Source organism: Bos indicus x Bos taurus, chromosome 15, assembly GCF_003369695.1.
Source record: "Bos indicus x Bos taurus breed Angus x Brahman F1 hybrid chromosome 15, Bos_hybrid_MaternalHap_v2.0, whole genome shotgun sequence".
Classification (NCBI taxonomy): Eukaryota; Metazoa; Chordata; class Mammalia; order Artiodactyla; family Bovidae; genus Bos; species Bos indicus x Bos taurus.
This window is the reverse complement of record NC_040090.1, coordinates 26,734,406-26,755,180: the sequence shown is the minus strand read 5'-3', so window position 1 is coordinate 26,755,180 and position 20,775 is coordinate 26,734,406. Positions and strand designations below refer to the sequence as shown.

The 20,775-nt window shown below is 37.1% G+C and overlaps 2 protein-coding genes across 6 annotated transcripts in view; one reads left to right on the top strand and one right to left on the bottom strand.

The window, feature by feature from the left end:
- The window catches only part of ANO3 (anoctamin 3), a 448,326-nt gene that overhangs the window by 360,569 nt on the left and 66,982 nt on the right, over nucleotides 1-20,775 (top strand). For all 4 annotated transcript variants that reach the window (XM_027562801.1, XM_027562800.1, XM_027562802.1 and 1 more), the window contains one exon: nucleotides 5,259-5,319. In XM_027562801.1, coding sequence (XP_027418602.1) covers nucleotides 5,259-5,319 — 61 coding nt within the window. The remainder of the gene's footprint in view (nucleotides 1-5,258; nucleotides 5,320-20,775) is intronic.
- Nucleotides 4,587-20,495, bottom strand: MUC15 (mucin 15, cell surface associated). 2 transcript variants are annotated; one of them, XM_027562804.1, is made up of 4 exons: nucleotides 17,802-19,132; nucleotides 11,349-12,067; nucleotides 9,003-9,152; nucleotides 4,587-6,741 (listed from the first exon to the last, which is right to left on the bottom strand). In XM_027562804.1, exons 2-4 carry the CDS (start codon nucleotides 12,028-12,030, stop codon nucleotides 6,581-6,583), a joined length of 993 nt encoding a protein of 330 aa, XP_027418605.1. In that variant the 5' UTR covers nucleotides 12,031-12,067; nucleotides 17,802-19,132; the 3' UTR covers nucleotides 4,587-6,580. The 2 variants fall into 2 exon arrangements, with proteins under 2 accessions (XP_027418605.1, XP_027418607.1); XM_027562806.1 differs by lacking the exon at nucleotides 9,003-9,152 and having other exon boundaries at nucleotides 17,802-20,495.

Sequence of the window (20,775 nt, the reverse complement as noted above, 5' to 3'; positions counted from 1 at the left end):
TGACCACAGGTGTCAATTTCCATTATGTTAGGATTTTTCATTAAAGGTAAAATCATTAGGTACAAGAGTCCTGCATTGTTTTTTCATATAGTTCTAAAAATGACTCAATTCTTATTTGAAGTTATGCTTATTTATAATAGTTATTAATATTCGGTGATTTTTTTTACTGGTTCAGCAAACATTTATTCAATCCCTAATGCACTGAGCCTCAGATTGTATACTAATATTGAGATTACAACAGAATCAGGACAGATCATGTTTCTTCTGAAAGAGGAAATGGCAACCCACTCCAGTATTCTTGCCTGAAGAATCCCATGGACAGAGGGGCCTGGCAGGCTATAGTCCATAGGATTGCAAGGAGTCAGGCATGACTAAAGTGACTTAACACACATGCATGAACATGTTTCTTCTTTAAGAAATTTCATGGAAGAATCCTCAGAAGACTACATCAGAATCATCTAGAACTGTCATTAAAAACAGATTCCTGGGCCCATGTTAGATTCAGAATCAGCTGGTCAAGGGCAAGGCTTAGAAACCTACATGTTAACAGATTACTCAGGTGATTCTTATTTGTAGGCCCACATTTATAAAGTTATTGCACTAAACAAGTATTGATTTGGGGTGAGGGTGAATACCTGCCTCTTGAGAGACCTATATGCAAGTCAGGAAGCAACAGTTAGAACTGGACATGGAACAACAGACTGGTTCCAAATAGGAAAAGGAGTACATCAAGGCTGTATATTGTCACCCTGTTTATTTAACTTATATGCAGAGTATATCATGAGAAACGCTGGGCTGGAAGAAGCACAAGCTGGAATCAAGATTGCCGGGAGAAATATCAATAACCTCAGATATGCAGATGACACCATCCTTATGGCAGAAAGTGAAGAGGAACTCAAAAGCCTCTTGATGAAAGTGAAAGAGGAGAGTAAAAAAGTTGGCTTAAAGCTCAACATTCAGAAAACTAAGATCATGGCATCTGGTCCCATTACTTCCTGGGAAATAGATGGGGAAACAGTGGAAACAGTGGAGAAGGCAATGGCACCCCACTCCAGTAGTCTTGCCTGGAAAATCCCATGGGTGCAGGAGCCTGGTAGGCTGCAGTCCATGGGGTTGTGAAGAGTTGGACGCGACTGAGTGACTTCACTTTCACTTTTCACTTTCATGCATTGGAGAAGGAAATGACAACCCACTCCAGTATTCTTGCCTGGAGAATCCCAGGGACGGGGGAGCCTGGTGGGCTGCCATCTATGGGGTCTCACAGAGTCGGACACAACTGAAGTGACTTAGCAGCAGCAGCAGCAGCAGTGGAAACAGTGTCAGACTTTATTTTGGGGGGCTCCAAAATCACTGCAGATGGTGACTATAGCCATGAAATTAAAAGACGCTTACTCCTTGGAAGGAAAGTTGTGACCAACCTAGATAGCATATTCAAAAGCAGAGACATTACTTTGCCAACAAAGGTCTGTCTAGCCAAGGCTATAGTTTTTCCAGTAGTCATGTATGGATGTGAGAGTTGGACAATAAAGAAAGCTGAGTGCTGAAGAATTGATGCTTTTGAGGTGTGGTGTTGGAGAAGACTCTTGAGAGTCCCTAGGACTGCAAGGAGATCCAACCAGTCCATTCTAAAGATCAGTCCTGGGTGTTGTTTGGAAGGAATGATGCTAAAGCTGAAACTCCAGTACTTTGGCCACCTCATGCAAAGAGTTAACTCATTGGAAAAGACTCTGATGCTAGGAGGGATTGGGGGCAGGAGAAAGGGATGACAGAGGATGAGATGGCTGGATGGCATCACCGACTCAATGGACATGAGTTTGAGTGAACTCCGGGAGTTGGTGATGGACAGGGAGGCCTGGCGTGTTGCATTTTATGGGTTTGCAGAGTCGGACACGACTGAGCAATTGAACTGAACTAAACTGAGGGTGAATACATGAAGCTTCCATGTTTGTTGTAGCCTGTGCCCAGGTCCAGTGGGCATGGATAGGTGTACAGATTTTGCGCTATTGAAGAATTAGGAACTGAGGAACTGAGAGAAGGCTAAACTTTGGTCTAAATTCCAACTCTCTGCCTCTCTTCCTTGTAATCACCTGGCCTGCAGGGTTGGATCTGTTCAAGAAGAGTCTTATTCTCCTTAGCCCACAGAATCTTGAATGGAATATATACAGCAGTTTCCAAAGCCTTAAGTTATTCTGAACCTATTGTTGACTTAAAAAAGTCACAACCTAAAAGTTGAGAGTTATGTTTTTTTGGTGGGAGTTTTTAGGACTTTAAGCCCAGGAGACATCTCAAGTAACCCTAAGAGAACTGCTCCAAGTAGGTAGAGAGGAGTCAGGTTATATAGAAGTTTTCAACAAAGGGCAGGTAGTCTGAACATCAAAAGTATTTTTGTGAATTAAAGAAAACCAGATATCTCAAGTTAAGAAATTTAGCACTTTTCTATATACGGAAAGATGCTAGAGTCTGGGCTCACTGAAATCATTCCTTTCCTATGCATCTCAGCTGTCTGGAGCCAGTATTCTGCAATATTTCACATCCTGACATTTTCAGTTCTCATTGTAGGGAGTGGCTGCAGTCTAATGGCTGCCAGATGGTGCAGGTATTCTTTCTGCGTGCCCTGGAGGGCTGGAATCCTTGATGACTGTGACATCCTTATGTACTGATATGGCAGAAAATAGACCATTTCTCACCAAGAAACAATTTTAGAGAGAGCTATCTATCAACTACAGTAGAGGAGAAGAAACAGACTTTAAGCTTCCAACCTAATAAGAAATTTATTTCCATAAGCAGTCCTCACATTTATTGATTTTCAGCCACACTCAGCTCTCCAAGAGAAATCACATGTCAAAGAAAATGGAGAATTTGTGCTAAAACACAGCTTTGTTTTCTTAAAGAAGTTTGCTTCTGTCTTCTTAAATTATCCCTACTCACATGCATAATGTTAAATAAAATGCTTGTCCAGAGGTTCTCTATGCATAAAGGCATGCTATTAAAATAAAGTAATTCACTGCAAATATACATTTGTAGATTGGACAAGATTTTTTACTTTTCGCGTTTTTGGTGGGGTTTTTTTTTGGCTCTGTTATGCTGCTTTGGGATTTTTCTTGAGATTTCAACTGGAGTTTTCTTTTATAGAGCAACTGTTCTTTTCCTACTAGGCAGAAGGTCTCTCCCACCTTTATTCTCCTGCCAATTGCTCACTTTCTAAGCTCAAGCCATTCACACTGTGCTTGACTCTTCATTTTTTGTCCCCTCCGTTTTCATTTAGCAGCTCTATATTAGGCACCTTGTTGGTGTTGTTGTTCAGTTGGTAAGTCATGTCTGACTCTTTGGGACCCCATGGACTGTAGCCCTCCAGGCTCCTCTGTCCATGGATTTTCCAGGCAAGAATACTGGGGTGGGTTGCCATTTCCTTCTCCAGAGGATCATCCCAACTCAGGGATCAAACTCGAGTCTCCTGCATTGTCAGGTGGGTTCTTTACTACTGAACCACAAAGGAAGCCCATATTAGCACCCTAAAAAAGCCTTGTCATGGGAAGCTATTATATAAGCACAGGCTTCTGAGTGTTCTTCTTATCTCCGAAGTCTCCCCTCTCATAATACACACCACAGGTAACAGTTTAGTGGAGGTAACATGACGACCTTACACTTTTACCCGCCTCCTCAGGGCAAGTTCTGAAGACTTCCCTAACTTCCGTTCTAGCTTTATTTCTCACTACAAGTTTATAATCTCACATTACATCAGTATGACATATATACCTTACTATGTCGAGCGGATGTGTTTCTAAAAGTTGATATTTAAATTTACTTAGTTAAAAAATGCCTGAAAGATTTATAAACAAAAGTAACAAGAAAAAAATGAAAAGCTTTTTTAAGGAAAAATATTGCTCAAAAAATAATGTCTATGCAACACAATTGTTATTAAATATGGCTTTTTACATGTCACTTTTCTAAAAACAGGGCCATTTCTGGAGCAGGAGGAGCCATTATTTCTTGGTCATCTTTATGTTTCCATGTGTGAAGCCTCTGTTCTAACACTTTTAAGAGGCTGTTTCCTGCACTAAACTTGTTTATAAAGGACAGCAGACAGCTGTTCAGCTGCTTGGCAGCCACTAGTGTCTCTGTGGGATATCTTTGGACATAAAAAAAAAAAGCTAAATTCCCCTACTGGGTGGAATTTTATGAGCTCTGTGGGAGAATTTCTTTGTGGTCCTTTTCTCTACTGTACATAATATATGCTGATGATTGTTGTGAAAAACTATTCTTATTGCATTTTTCAAAAGCCCAAGTCTTAACATCAACAGTCTTAGAAGTTTAGAACCATCTAGAATATCTTGCACCTATCTACCAACTTTCAAAAGTAGTAGTTTTCATTATCATTTGTATAATGAAATTTTCAATAATGCAATATTATAGGAAAATACCTAATTGCCCTCTACTCCTGTGAGAATAATGCACCTATTTTCTGTATGATTTCTATGGTATTTAAGTGACTGAGAAAAATATGATGCCTTGACTGTATTGGTTTAATCTCCCTCACTAAATTATGACTATAGTAAAGATATTATGCAAATGAAAAGAGAAAAAGGCAAATTGAATTTATACTTTATTAAAATCAAACAATTCTTACAACTCTGAAATGTATATTCAGTAACATTGTGTAACTGTACATTGTTCTTTGTAAAACTTCAGGTCATGTCTGATTAAAAAACACTTGGACTGTATCCTAAATATATCCAGTGATTGATGAAATTTCTTAATGACCCATGGCACATTCTGAAAGACATCAGAGAGCAGGGCCAGCACTCTGATACCTCTCCCTTGGAAATGCTGGATCACTAATGGAATTCTGCATTCTGCAACTGCCCCAGCCCTGGCAGTTTGGCTAACAGGAAGTGCAGCTGTGTGTGCTTTCCCTGGAAAGCTAACTTCTTAAAGCTCACTGCATAGCTTCCATTTGTGACCCACAAATACTTCCTTAGAGTGCTAGAACCACTTCAAAGCAGAAATAAAGGTAGAGTCCAAAAGGAAAAGAGAAAGTAAGGGGGGAAATGCTGATTCCCCAACTTTCTCCATGAGTAAATCACATGAAACAGTTGCGGGACCCATGAAAGGATTGTCTATCTTATATTTACAAATGATAAAATAATGTGATTCCAGTGAGAAAAAAAAAAATCAATAGTGCCTCAATGTAAAAAAAGTAATCACTGTATTATTATAGCCAAAAATGTGGCTAATATTTTCGTTTGTTTTCCATTAAGGTGACATATCTGTTTGATAATGGAGGGACAGTCTTCTTTGCTATTTTTATGGCAATATGGGGTAAGTATGTTCTTCCATTACTTAACTTCCTAACCCTTGTTTTCTGAAGCTGTTGTATGTTTCTGCACACCCACACACACCCACAAACACACATACCATGTGTCAATTCAATATCAATAAAATATCTTTTTTTCCTATGCCTTCTTGATACATTCACAGCTTCTTCGGGAATTTAACTCTTGATCTAATCTTCTAATCCCTAAAGCCTCAACCTTCCTATAATGTAGAGCATATTTTCCCCACCAAAAGCAGCCAGTAATTAAAAACAAACTGAAGCATACTTGTGAAAGTGATGATCAGAAAATATTTTGTTTGCTTAAGGCTTCCAGTAATCTATTTTTTTAACCTTACATTTTATGCACTTAGAGATACAGAATCTATTCTGTATATGATTGAGCAATAATGTCTAATACTAAATAAATCCTGTTCCTATCTAGCATCTTAAAACTGTAAAAATTATGTTTAGGTGTATGTATTGGCTGACTTTTTCATGAAGTTTCTCATTGAATTTTTAAAGAACCCAATTAATTGAGACCTAAAGTAAATTACAGATTGGAATTTCCCATGATTTGAAAAGAAGTGATTACTTTCCTGGGTAGGGTCAACTTTCTGATGATGGTCTGTTGAATGCAAAGTTATCATCAACTTGGCAACTTGAGAACTTTACTATGGACCTGCTGATACAGAAAAATAAAATGTACTAGAATACAAATCTTTCACTCCCATTGCCTTAATTTCCCAGGAACACAAACTCTGTGCCATACTCTTTCTAGTTTTAAGTCAAAAAAAAAAAAAAAATCACCCTTCCAATTTTCCTTCAGGAAAATGCATTAAGACTACAAAGGGAACAATGAAGAGTTAATCCATTGACTTTTGTCTACCCCCTCACCCAAAAAGTAAAAACGTAATTTGGGGTTCCTATTTTCATTGAAGGATTTTTTAATTAATCAGGCAGGGCAATCATGGTGAAGTCTTTTAGTTTTACCTGATTCTATAGATATTTCCTACTAAGAAAAAAATAGGCCAAAATACTAATGAAGGTTTCTCAATGGATGAATCAGCATAGCCAAAACTGGTAAGAAAGGAAACCTCTTGGATGATTTATCCTCTGTTTATGTTTTTGCTAGTAGCCTTACGCTTTTACAGTTCTCCTTGACACAGGCCACATGACAGTGGTCTTGCTTCAGTGTTTGGAAGATGGATTTGAAAAAGCCAGGATGTAGATGAACACTTGCCATCTGCAGCCTTTCCCCCCTAAGTTTTACACTGAGGTACGAAGCGGAGGTATGTCATCCATAGGAATGCTGTCGTGTGCATTTTCTCCACCTGCTGAAGTAGATGAATCATTTGCAGTTGGGTTGTAATAACTAGAGTTCCCAAAACTCATGTCATAAGGTTCCGGTGCATTATCTAATCGCAGAACTAAAAAAGCAACAAAAAAATTGTTTTATAGTGACAGTCTGGAATGCATACTCCCACATCTGCTAGACCATAGGAATTGTTCTGGATGAGCAAATAGTTACATTTTTATGTGATATTTTCAGATACTGGGTTTGAATTTAAATAAGTAGTTATTTATCAAGCCACATTGTTGTTTCTAAAACTAAGAACAGTTTAACTTCCAAAATTTCCCTGCTGGTGGTCCAAACATAAGGAACTACGGGAGAGATCACAACAGAAGTCTAGCAATATTTGGTATAAGGAAGTATTGACATGTCTCATTGACTTTTGAATCTTGTGAATTCAGAACCATGTCAACAAGTTCAGAATTTTTTTTTAAATTTGGTCATGTTGTGCATTTGTGGGATCCTAGTTCCTGACCAGGGCTAGAACTTGGGCCCACAGTGATGAAAGCATACAGTCCTAACCACCAGGGAATTCCCAACATGTTCAGAATTTTTACTTCTGGTGTTAAGTGATTTTTAAAAAGTGAGAGCTTTACTTTTAAAATCAGTGTCATTATTTTATTAAGTGTCTTAATATCTTTATGGGTGAGCAATGGAGAGGAAAAAAATTGTAAAATCTTCTGTTTGCTTCTGATAGATCCAGATTATTGTACACTTAGGGTTTTCTAACTAATAACATGGTTAGTTTTTTTTTTCTTTCCACAAACAACTAATTATTATTTCCTTAATGACCTTGAATTTATTTTTATAGAAAACTTGGAGTGTTCTAGGCTTCTGAATACTAAAACAGTGACTCTTTACTAGCTATATTAGTCATCTAATTATTCAGCTAGGTAGTCTCAGATCCTACCTAGTCCTTAAGGCTTCTGTTTACAAACTGGGCTCCCAGGAGCCTTATGGATTTGAAAGGGGTGACACAAAGTTACCTTGAAACAGTAAAACTGTTGTGATTGAATTATTCCATTATGCCTCAATCACAAATCTTAGATTGTGTAAAGTTGACAGACTGACCTTTTACATGTGATAACATTTAAAGAAAATATTATGAAGTTAAAAAAAAAAAAGTTTGGAAGCCCCAAAAGGTTGAAATCCTATCCTTCAATTTCGAAAAGTGCTACTTTTTATTTTCTATGGATTGCTGGAAATCCATAAACAGATTTGAAAAGGCCAGGATGTAGATGAACAGAGTTCAGTTAAATTTACAACTAATGGGTTTGCTTTTGAAAATCAGCAATATATCAGTAATGATCCAAACTTATAAAAAATCAACAAGATTTTATCAATAGGACTTAACAGGGGCATTTAACTATATTTTGATGGTAGCAAGAGTCTATTGTGTAAGCCAAAAACCCAATTTTTTTTTTGTCCTGAAATATTTTTTTTAAAAAGATGAGTCAAGCTTTTGAAGTGATTTCATTTCTGTTCTAGTTAATACTGATCACACTCAGTAGTTTATTCTTAGCAGACACATTTCTCATCCATAGATGTGGGTGCTTTTTTTTTCCATCACGTGATTGGGAAATTTCTGAATTAAGGTATATGTGACTTTATGTACCCAAATATACAACTCTTCAGAAATTCTTTTTTAGAACCTCATCAACATAATTAATAGACAGCTATTGTATATGTGTAAACTTTGTTGTATATGTGTAAACTTTGAAAGAGCATCCAATTAGAATAAATCATTGTTCAAAATCCTGCTACTAAGAGATCCAACAACGATGGAGAATGGCTCCAGCTTTTTGCTTACAAACTGGCAATTTTGTTCTTAATATCATACCATAGTCTTTTCATTGGCTTCTCTGATGGTTCAGATGGTAAAGAAACTGTCTGCCATGCAGGAGACCTGGATTCGATCCTTCCAGGGGGTTGGAAAGATACCCTGGAGGAGGAAATGGCAGCCTATTCCAGTATTCTTGCCACACTCTTCCTCGACAGAGGAGTGAGTGGTGGGCTACATACAGTCTATAAGACTGCAAAGAGTCAGACACGACTGAGTGACTAACACTGTTTATAATGCTATGTTTTAGGTTCTGGGATTACTTAAAACCAATTGTGATGTAATAAGCAACAGTTCCAAATGGTTTTACAACTTCACCAACAGGCCCATAGTTATTTTGGCTATGTTCTTTGAGAAAGAGAGTAGATCAGAATAAATCTTTAGTTCGTTTCTGTCATGTGACTCTCTAAATCCCATCTAGATAGTGCAGTGAACATTAGCATCTTCACTTACTTAAAACCAGTGTGTACAGGTGAAGTTCTGAAAGTTGTTTTTACCTGGTTCATTTCTGTCGTCATAAAGTCGCCGATGGGAAAATGAATCTGTTTTCCTTTTTCCACATAAAAGGTAGCCAACAAGACTAAGCAATGAAGCACCCAGAATAGCACCTAAAATGGCCCCAAATACCACTCCTGTATTTCTGTTCTCTAGAGGACAAAGGAAAAATAATTTACACATAGGAAGTAGAAAACAGTTATTCAAAGAATAGAAATACATGTGGATTTTATGTAAGCAAAGTTTAACACATTTCTTTTAAGATAATGGGTATGTATATACAGTGTGTGTGTGTGTGTGTGTGTGTGTGTGTGTGTTATAAAGTACTGAGTTTTGGGGATGTATCCAAAATATATACTTCCTGATAAAACTGTACTTCAGAATTTGAATTATGCTGAAACATTCCTAAGCCTTAGTTTTGTAACTGTCTCATTACGTATTAACACCAATAGTACTGAAATGCCATGTGCATTCTCCATTAAGATCTAACTTCTCTGTTGAATTCTATATTGTTTTTAATCATCTCTGAATCACTGATGAACTTTAATGATGAGATAGGCTTTGAGTTTGTTTCTATTCAAAAGTAAAAAGCAAATGGGAGTAAGTAGGTGATAGAAATGAATTCACCCCAATGAAAAGGCATTATGAGAAAAATAAATATATCCTGATATAGAATATTTTCAAATACAGGAAATATACCAAACAAAACAGGATGTTTGCTGTGCTTTGTACATTTCAAACAAATGTGTAGGTCTGTTTCAAGGAATCCAGAATTTCATTCTATCATCCCCTTTAACAAGCACCTTATTTGAAGGCTGTCATCAATAAATCACATAATATTCCCTGAATTCATGCTTAGTGCAATTTATTTTCAGCTTTAAAAAATAATTTCTCAAGAAGCTTATTAATTAGGTAGGCAAGGGTTCTTATAGGGTCCCTAATTCTATATCAGACTCCATTTATACACCAAGAAACATGTTGAAATTTATTGACAACAGCAGCACATTTTTTTACTAAGCTGAAAGTGAGACAAAGTTAACTAAATTTTCTTTTGATTAAAAAACAATGGTAGGATTAAGTACTCAATATTCTCTCTCTATATATATACATATATATGCTGCTGCTAAGTTGCTTCGGTCGTATCTGACTCTGTGCGACCCCATAGATGGCAGCCCACCAGGCTCTCCATCCCTGGGATTCTCCAGGCAAGAACACTGGAGTGGGTTGCCATTTCCTTCTCCAATGCATGAAAGTGAAAAGTGAAAGTGAACTCACTCAGTCGTGTCCGACTCTTAGCAACCCCATGGACTGCAGCCTACCAGGCCCCTCCGTCCATGGGATTTTCCAGGCAAGAGTACTAGAGTGGGTTGCCATTGCCTTCTCCATCTATATAGTGTTAGAAAGGCAAAACAGAGCATATTTTTTTATGTATGAATGGAAGGATGTCTTAAAATTATGAAAATATGTGTACATGTAATATATTGGTTGCAATGCTATAGTAATCTTGAATTTCAAATTTTAAAACTTTTCTTGTACACTAACAACAGCTTTCAAATAGGAATTTGTATATATAATTTGTTGTTTATATCACTAACATCTGTAGATAGGTTGTATGGAAATCAATTAGTTCATGGAGGGAAAAAAAGAGTATTTTTTTTTAAATTCAGGAAACAAAACCATGGTTATATAAACAATTTTCATTATATATTGGAAATATTTTCTGTTTTATGTTTTAAAACTTGACTAATCCCCAAATGAAAACAGAAATGTCCCCATAACACAATTTTCTTGTGATACTCACAGCTAAATTTTATTTTTATGGTGTTTAGTAGGTACCAAACCAAAAATCAAGAAGGGTATCCTGTTGAATTTACTTTTTTAAAATATCAGTGTTCTAGTCTCCTGTGACTGCAGTATGGTTTCAGATAATTTCCAAATTTATTCATTTCATTCTCTTTTCAAAACCCACATACATATATTTTTAAACTTCTGTTGCGTTGTATTCCTAAAAGCCTGGGAAATTTCATATAGTCTTTCTGAGATGCAGTAATATTGTTACAGTGTCTTAAAACTGTACCATTACATCAGTTTCGGTTTCTTTTCAGCTTAACCTATTTCTTATTTTTGCCCACTGTTTCATCACATTCCCATTCAGTAACGACTAGTGTCTATAAGCCCCAAATCCCTTCACTGTTCACTATGAATATCATGGCTGCTGTTGCAAAATGAGAACCACGTGCACTATTGCACCCTCCTTTTTCTTCTAGAGTGGTGCATTCCTCAGGTGTAATAACTTATTTGGATATTCAATTTCACACAAAAGGAAAATTAAATCCATTTATATTTACCTTCTTGGGGGTCTGACGTATTTGGAAAGATTTTTGAATTATTGGTGAATTTCAGGGTGGGATGTAAAGTTGTTTCTTGATAGACGGTAAACCCCTCCACGCTCTCTCTGGTTGTGGTAGGCCATCCCTCTGTTACCATGGGGGTCACAGACGTGGTGTTTGGTCCCGAAGGGAGGTTGCTAACTGTAATGGAACTGTTGTCAGGAGCTTTCATAGTATCATTGATGGAAGACAGGGTAAAGTTTTCTGAAGATACAGGAACTGTGGTATTGGGAGGGGCTGAAGCTGGCAGAAGACTGTTATCTGCTATGGATGAGTTCCAAGGCAGTTTAGAAACAAAGCTGTGGGTTGAGGGAGATCTTGGGGAAAGTGTAGGCATGAGGCTTGGACTCCTGGAAGAGTTGTCTGTTGACAGATTACTGTAGAAACCTGTTTCATGTGTTTTATTTGATGGATCCTCAAAAGAGAAATTACTTGCCTTGGGGTTGGAGGTTTCTCTATTTTCTTTATCTGAGGTTAAATTTGCTTTACTTTCTAAAGGGACAGATTGATTTTCCATTGTTTTTAAGTCTTCTGCAGTGCTTTCTGTTGTGTTTGTTTTTTGACCTTCTTCCCCATGGCTTCCAAACAGTAGTAAACTAGACAAAATTGAAATCAACAGAATTTTGGCTGAAGTCAACATTGTAATCTTCTTTGGTATTAGTGTTAATATGGAGAATCTGAAAGAAAATAATAATCATTTGATTTATTAAATGAAGTATTGAGGTTTTTCTTTAATTGATCTACATTTCTAAAGTGACTTTAAAAAATATAGAGACATAGTACTCAGATGATAGTATCATAACCTTTATTCCAAAAGTTTCTTTTCTTTGGATTTTATTAAAACAAGAGTCACTAAGTTCTGTTTGACTGAGTTCTATTTTCTATATAATATTTCTTTCTTTCTTCCTCTAGGGAAATGCCATATAGAAACTTTTTCAAGCTAGGCATTGCCATTTTATTATTTCCAAGATCATTTAGCTTGGGACAAGTTGAAGTATACACACACACACACACACACACAGTGTATATGGATGGCTAAGTAATTTTTTTTAATACTATAAATATAGGGCATGTAGAGCTTGCTGATTCTTTAACCTATTTAAGGAAACATGTTTCTTATAAAGATGTAATTTGGAGTGTTTATTATAAAAATTATCTTATCAATTATACACTAAACATACCACTTTAAAGTGAGTCAGTCAGGAACTCCACTTGAAAGCATTTTATTAGTTCTTAATTTGAGTTACTTGAATTTGAGGTTAACATCCGTTTTTTTTAACATTATCTTTACTTCATGTAGCCCCTTTTCCTATTAATCCCAAGTTACAGAAAGTCAGAAAAACTCTTAGAATTGGAGATTCTTTCATTGTATCCTCCTCTTGTATAAGTGAAGAATCTGATTGGGAGTATGTGTGGAAAAAGGTACCTAACTAGATCATGGCAGAGTTGGAGTTGGAAACCATGGCTCTGACCTCCAATCCGGGCACATCACATTGCCTCTTAAATGTGGAAGCTCCACAATTCATAGGTAGGAGGATACGGGGGAGAGGTTTTGAATTTACATTTATATTGCAAATCTGGCTTCTATATGAAAAACATATGAAAAAGAATCATCATGTGAAGCAGTTGTTTTATCAAATCATAATAATCATACTAAATTCATAGTGTTCTGCAGACTAAATGAAATAATTTAAGTAGAAGTACTTTAAACCATATCTGGTCCAAAGTAAGTGGTTAGTTAATTTCCATTTCTTATTATTAAAATATAACATTATTTCCATAAGTGTCTTACAGTTTGTAATATCAACTCATTAGATCCTCACAATGATCCCTTGAGACAAAAAAGAGTAGCTCACATTATCCTCATTTTGCAGATGAATAAACTGAGGGTCAGAGTGTCCGGTAATGAAAGCTAGTAAATGAAAAAAGCAGCAGTGAAAGCCAAGTTTGCTGACTCCAACCTAATTAGGTGTTAAAATTTTAAGTATTTTTTATTTAAAAATAATTCTTTAAAAAAGTTAGACTATATTTGTATTTGTGATTATTTTGTTTATTTATATTTCAGTCACTTTCTGTGATAATCATGAAAATTCATTTAGATCCTAAAAATTTTTAACATAATTGGAAAACATATTATTAGTATGCACGTATTACATGAGATGGTTTGCATGTTTTCTCATTTAATTCTTAACAAAAACAATCAAACAGTAAGGAAGAGGGTATTAATCCTACTTTACAGATAGTTAAATGGGAATAAAAAAATGTAAATAATGTATTCAAAACACATAGCTAGTAGTTGAAAGATAGGGTTAAGATTCAGACCTTGGCATCAAAATCTCATAATCACTCATCTATATAATAGAAGCTACAAAGGAATATAGATTTGGTATCAACTGGTTTTTAGAACTTTTCCCACAAGTGTTTGCTTAGCACAGATTATAATAATAATAAAATAATCCAAATTTTATTTTAACCAGAGCTGTTGATAACCTCATCTTTTTAATCACTGGTAAAGTAGTGACTTCTACCTAACTGTGCTGTGCTTAGTCACTCAGTCATGTCCAAAGCTTTACAACCCCATGGACCGTAGCCCGCCAGGTTCCTCTGTCCATGGAATTCTCCAGGCAAGAATACTGGAGTAGGCTGCCCTGCCCTCCTCCAAGGGTCTTCCCAACCCAGGGGTTGAACCCAGGTCTCCCGCATTGCAGGTAGATTCTTTACCGTCTGAGCCACCTTCTTTGTTTAGTACCTCTTAAACATACTAAAGTACACCTTTATCCTAATTTAGAAATTCCCAGCAGTTGTCGCCATGGTTTCTAAATAAACACTTTTACCTTGTAATTTACAGATTAACATGAACAAAATAGGAATGATTATCCCTAGAACCTGAAGTTCACCAACATTTAATTAAAATATTGCTTCACCTAGCACATTTAAAATGCAATCAATTTAGTTTAAAAATACTCAAATGAACCTTTTCAGAAACATCTCTTTCCTGTTAACTGTCAAGTTCATAGTAAACTTTATAGCCTCTTTCACTGTCTCCTGCCATGGATCTGATTCATTTTGCATTGTATTTGGTCACCTGTCTGGTTAGGCAGTTTGATTTGCCTTCCCTAAACCTAGGCTTTCTGATTATTTTGTCTTCCCAAAGAAGCGGTCACCAGAGGGGACCAAAAAACAAACCTTGGCCGTTCATCTAATTTTCTTATAATGTCACATAAGGATTGTTGCAAAGTGCTTTTACTCCCTTCCCATTCCCGTTATGAGAATCCACTCAAGAGTCAACAAAGTGACTTTTGTTGTTCCTGTTTCACTTTGCCTGTAACATGGAACCACCAAGGGGATCACTCTACCTTTTACCCAGCTTTTGATTATAACTTGAAAACCTCAGGTATCAACACCCCTAATGGGCCAAGCAGTCTGTTATGCCTATAATTTATTTCCAGGGAAACAGGAGAAAGTAAAGAGTGGGATAAGACAGTACATTGTGAATGCTATTTGTAATTTATTCAAAAATTAATATACTCGTGGGTAAGGCTTTTGTGAGTATTGATTTGTTCTGTTGTCCCAGAATGGTAACTGGGGACAACTTTGCTTCTGCCCTCTGGCTTCTGAGAGAACCAGGTTGCACCTCCTACTCAGGTCCGCTCATCTTAAAGGGACAGAAGCAGCCAGGAACTGAAGCCATCAGCTTTTCAGAACACTGGCACTGGATTTTTGCTGGGGCATGGACTAAGCAATTTTGGTTAAGTTGTGACCCCATTTTCCCCTGGAGTAGGAGACGACAACTACTCCAATATTCTTTTCTGAAAAATTCCATGGAAAGAGAAGCCTGGTAGTCTACAATCCACAAAGTCGCAAAGAGTCTGACATGACTGAGCACAGACCCCATTCTGAATGGAACAAGGCATATTACAAACAGGGGAGATTAATGTTAGTGGTACAGAAACTCCAGAGGACAATAAAAGAAATCTATATTCTTTATACTTTTCTTTCAGCCTCCTTCCTTCTCTAGTTAATATATTTAAACTCTGTTGTCTATTTGCTGTGTAAAGTTACGCTGGATAATGGATTGAGTGCTCCTGTCTTCCAAGTTCATCAGTCAACCAGTTGCATAGTGAAGGCAGAGAGAATGTGGGGATGAAAGAAAGTGAATTTGGAGAGAGAGAGAGAGAGAGAAAAAAAAACAAAACAGGAAAACCAGATAGCATCATTTCTTCTGTTCTTTGCCCCATCTTGCCCTGAGGTAGAAATTCCTAAGAGGAATTTTCAGGATGTAGCCTGCTGCTGCTGCTAAGTCACTTCAGTCGTGTCCGACACTGTGCAACCCCATAGATGGCAGCCCACCAGGCTCCCCCACCCCTGGGATTGTAGCCTAGGAACAGAGATAAGCTCATTATGAACCTGAAAACCTTCCAAGATTAGAATTATTATAAAGGGAATAGAGACAGAGAGAGAGAGAAGGATCCATCCAATTTGTGATACGTTAAACAAAGATTCTAAGTCCTTCTGAATATATTGAAATGTTTGTATTGCTTCTAAGGCTTAATAACTTTTAAAATATACTTTCAGATAGTGTGAGTTTAACTTTTTTTTTTTTTTAATAATTCCTCTGTCCAAAGAAAATGAACGCTATTTTCTCTTGTCTTTGGTGTTGGCACTAAAAAGTGGTTTCACATTACTGCTTTTCTATAGAGGGTTTCAGGAGGTGGTGATAAAGGAAGAAAAAAAGAAAACTTGTGGCTGTTAAGGGAAGCAAATCCACATTCACTGTTCATAAAATTGTTGCCCCTTAATTTTGTAAAGTTATTATTCTGCCCAGCCCTCCTGTTGTAACTGAGTCATACCTATTTTGCACTGAGCTTTAAAAATAAGGACGTACCCTGGTTTGTGTCAAGTAATCAAGCCATGCAAGGGAAGAGGAATAACCATGCTAGTTATTCTAAACTAAACCAAAATCAGAAATGTTAAAGAAAACCATTGCTTTAAGCTGCACTGAGAAGATGTATAAAAGCATGTTTCTACATGTAGTGAAACAACTAAAGAATATATTCTGTGCTGCTTCTCTCTCAGTTGTTTGTGATCCTTCTTATTGTAGATCTCAGGCTACCAATTAAGACAGATGAGTTGTGCTTGTCTTAGTCATAAGAAACAGCCTGACATATAGCTGGTATCCCAGGCAGAACTCACATTTTACTCAGAGTGGACTTTCCAGTCTTGCATTGTATTTTGCTTTTCCCTCACTGAAAAAGCCACAGTAAATGAAGACATAAGGAATTATGCTTCTAGAGATGCCTCTTTTATGAGAGGGTTTTAAGGGAGAGAAGACTTAACTAGCCAGAAGGTAGGATTCTATTGAGAACCCATATCATTCACTTTATTTGATTTTAAAAGGAAGAAACAAACAAAAAGGAAAACATGACTTTCCTTCAGGAACTAATACATTTCAAGAGTTTGAGAACATCATTCTAATATAAGACAGAGGAATGTATAAGCCCAGAAGAATAGATAGAATGTCATACTCCCTGCTAACTTGAGCATTTTCAGTCATAAACTTCAATAGTGAAATAATTAGGTTGAAGAGTGTTAAGTTTAGAAAGATTGTGTCTCCAAAAGAAATATTCTGGACCCAAATTCCTGGGTTTTCAGCCTTCTATTGTTTCACTGTTTGTAGAAACAGTCTCTATGGGTTGGTTAGAAGACAGTGGTAAGCAGTATATCGACCTCTCTTTAATAAAAGAATCCTTACACAGCCACAAACTGAAAATAATTATAAGAAACTTAATGCCTGTCTTTGATCCATGGGAGGTCTTTTGCAGCAACCGGCTTAGCCTTTTAGATTTCCATTGAGTGCTCTATAGGTACACATACCATGTTAAGTAACATATATACACATCATTTTGCCAATTTTTGATTAAGAAGATCTTTGGTGAAGATATAAAGTTAATAATTCCTTGCATTAGTAGATTGTTTTCGAAAAGCTGCTGTGTTCTAACACTTCAGCAAGAACCATTGAGCCAAATGCATAATTTAAATCTAAATACTCAGTTTATATTCTCACAGCCACTTCTGCTTTAAACATTTTGAAGCTTTTTACTAAGATCTGACTTAAGGAAATTCGCCCTTGCAATCATGCACATTTGAAGCAAGTTTTTTCTTTAACTCTTCAGCTGGTTTCATCATCTACAGAATTTGGCAATAATTCTTAAAGTTAACTCACTTAGCACGAGTGCTCATTTGGAAGGTAATTACTTGATGAAACAGCTACCTGTCTTCACAAAGGCTCTCTGTAGGTACTTGCCAGACTGTTCTGCCAAAAGTTCAACTGACTTTGATTCTCTTTGGTAAATAAGAGAAAGAGAGAGAGGGATGAGACCAAGGATCCGATATAATCCAGCATGCACTTACCTTCAGGTCTAGGAGATGTTTACAAACAGGAACTGAAGTATCACAGCCGTCCTGGCCACAATGAGTCTGCCATGCATTAGAGAAAGCAAATGGGTTAAGTGTACAGATGTCCCACTAAGCAGGAGGGTGCCAGAGAAATGAAGTTAGGTGAGGCTAGCTGTATCTTGCTTGTGTAATAGAGCACCCAAGAACCCGACTGACCTGCTTCTCAGCTGTCAGCATGAAGCTATCACCTCATTCAGGCCTTTAAAAAAAAAAGAGAAAAAGAAAGCCCAACCCTCCGGCTTTCATAGGTTGGTTGCTTTGACTTCGGGACAGGCTAGTTCTCTTTCGGGTGTTGGAAAACAAAGGGCATACATTTCTTGCCCTCGGTGGAAAAAAGCGGGACAGAGAGTTTGGTCCTGGTCACTGCTGTATCAAGGATTTCTGACACATGCTGGGTTCCCCCTTTGCAGGTGAGGAAACCACAGTGAGTCAGGCCTGCACCTGTTGCTCGAGTGACCTGTGCCGGCCGCATGCTGTTCTCCAAACACATACACAAATCTTTTTTTCCCATTGTGAGGATGCCCGATTTGTGTACTCACAACCTGAATGCAGAAAGTGTTGTCTGCTGTGCGCTGAAACTAGATTTATAGAAAGTCACACTTCAGACAGTGGATTACTGTGCATCAGATCCTTGAGAAAGCTGTAAAATATCAAGTTAGAAATCAGCACCAGGACTGAGGTGGGGTTTCTTGCTGACTCTCAGAAGTTTGGGGGAGGTGGTAACTGGGGCCTGACTGAGAATGGCCATGTGATCCTGAGTAATCTGGCAGCCTGCTCAATTAGTTTCCATCCTGTGTTCTCTTTGCTTTTCCTCTCAACTTAGAAGCCAGAGAGTTTCAGAAGAGCCTAAGTAATGCTTGGTTAAATACTAGAGTTGAATAACAACCTGGCGTACTTCCTTTCACGGCTTATAAAAGGGAGAAGAATGAAACTGCACTTTCTGGGAGATTCCGCCCATCAATATTTGGGGACCGTCGCCAGGGTCTGTTCAGTTCAGTAAGCCTGAGGTTCATGCTTAGATTCTGTTGTGCAAGGAGATAGGTTTCCAACTGCTGAGAGAGAAAATGAAACTTTAGCTAAGGTTCAGGGGCTTTAAATTGAATGCAAAGAATCTGCCCAGTTAATTGGCTTTAAGAAAGAACAAGGTAATTCTATAGTTTCAAATTTTCTGAAGCCCAAAGTCCTTCAGAGTTTGATTAGAAATTAAGCCAATTAAGCCTAAAACATATTCACTCAAAAGATATTTAAGCTATATCTGTACTGGTAGGAAGAAAAGCAAGTTCAGTTTAATCAAATAACTAGTTACTGAGAAATGGCTTAATAAAATTCAATTGGTTATTTTCAGATTAGCTAGTTACTAGGAAAAAAAAATTCAACTGAATAAATATTTTTATATCTGTGCTTAGAGAACTGAACATGACTTGGCAGGACCGGGTGTACCGTACATACCCTTAGGGATTTTCCTAGATATGTGCATGAATACATTATCATGTTCTACTTAGCATAGTAATCATGGCCTATACCAGGCAAGGAAATTACAAGGTACTTCTGCTACAACTCTGCTTTCACTGCCACAAGAGTCAAAGTTAATCTCCAGTGACCCTTTTTTCTGAAGACGCTAGCTGTGGCCTCAGAATCCTTCTCACTACTGCCCTCCTGACAGCCTTAACCAATTGAGTAGACCTGACCCTAGAGATAAACCTTGTTTACCTTCCCTGTCATGAGCACATCTGGAAGCAAAGTTATAAAATGAAAACTATGCATAAATTTAATGCCTCAGTTATTACTTAGCTCACGTAGTTGTGATCAGACACCTTTATGGAAGCACCTGAGTTGGAGTTAAAAAGTAATTTCTTGCCAAACAAACAAGTCTTGCTGAGATGCATTTCCAGGTGTACCTGTGCATGATACCACAGTCTAGGTAAGACCTATCCCATTTTAGACCTGAAGAACTCAACAATAAGGGCCAATTACCGAACAATTTCATCCGGCAAACCAGCTGAGATGACATACTGTGCGATGCTTACATAATTTGTGTTGTACTTCCTTACCTCCTATGGAGGCTTTCATCTAGCACTCTCCAATTGCTTGACACCATTAATTAAAGCTCACAATACATAATGGAAGAAGAACTACTGCCTCTTTGTCTTAAATGTCTCCACTCACCAGTGGAGTTTCCAGAACATGAAGTCACATTATTGTCACTGATGGATCTGAAAACAGAACCAGATTGTAGCTTGGGACCATGTCTCAGATAAAACCAAAATATTGTTCTAGGTCCAAAGTGGTATCTTATTTTACAAACCCTATTGCGTCACATGTGTGATACTGACATGACACATATGGAATTTGTTTTCATAGGTTAAATTCATTATTAGCAGGTTATGAGCTTAAAACAGATTCTATGTTTAATTTATGTTTTGTCTCTCCAGAGGAACATAGATTTTTTAAGCAATAAAAAAATTTTTGAGTAAAAATAAGGTAATATCATGGTTATATTATCTGAGGATATGTCAATGATATTCTTTACAAGCACAATGGAAATTGGCGACTGGAAAATTTCTTTGGGATGTTAACAGCTGTTTTAGTATTCTCTTAGAAGATAAGTAGAGGGATCATTCTCATAAGTGCTAACACTTGTTTAGCATACAAGGTGTTTTTTTTTTTTTCCTAAGTCATATGGTATTATAGTATGATCTTCATTTAACTGTAACTTCTTGGAAAGGTTAAACACTCTATTTTGGTGCTAAGGACAATGCCTGTTGTTAAGCAGAACTTTTGAAATAGCATATACATGGCATACATACACGCATAAATGGGGATCCTATGAAAGTTATAAATTGGGCATGTCAGATACAAACTTTAATTCAGGCATAGTTCAAAGAAGTGAATTACATAACCATAGCAAAACCTGTTGCATTCCTATCTA

What these genes read in the sequence shown, in the direction of transcription:
- MUC15 (XM_027562804.1), bottom strand. Translation starts at nt 12,030, where the DNA reads ATGTTGACTTCAGCCAAAATTCTGTTGATTTCAATTTTGTCTAGTTTA. An exon ending in TACGTCAGACCCCCAAGAAG is followed by an intron (nt 9,153 to 11,348) that starts GTAAATATAAAT and finishes TTTGTCCTCTAG; the next exon opens with AGAACAGAAATACAGGAGTG. An exon ending in TGACGACAGAAATGAACCAG is followed by an intron (nt 6,742 to 9,002) that starts GTAAAAACAACT and finishes TTGCTTTTTTAG; the next exon opens with TTCTGCGATTAGATAATGCA.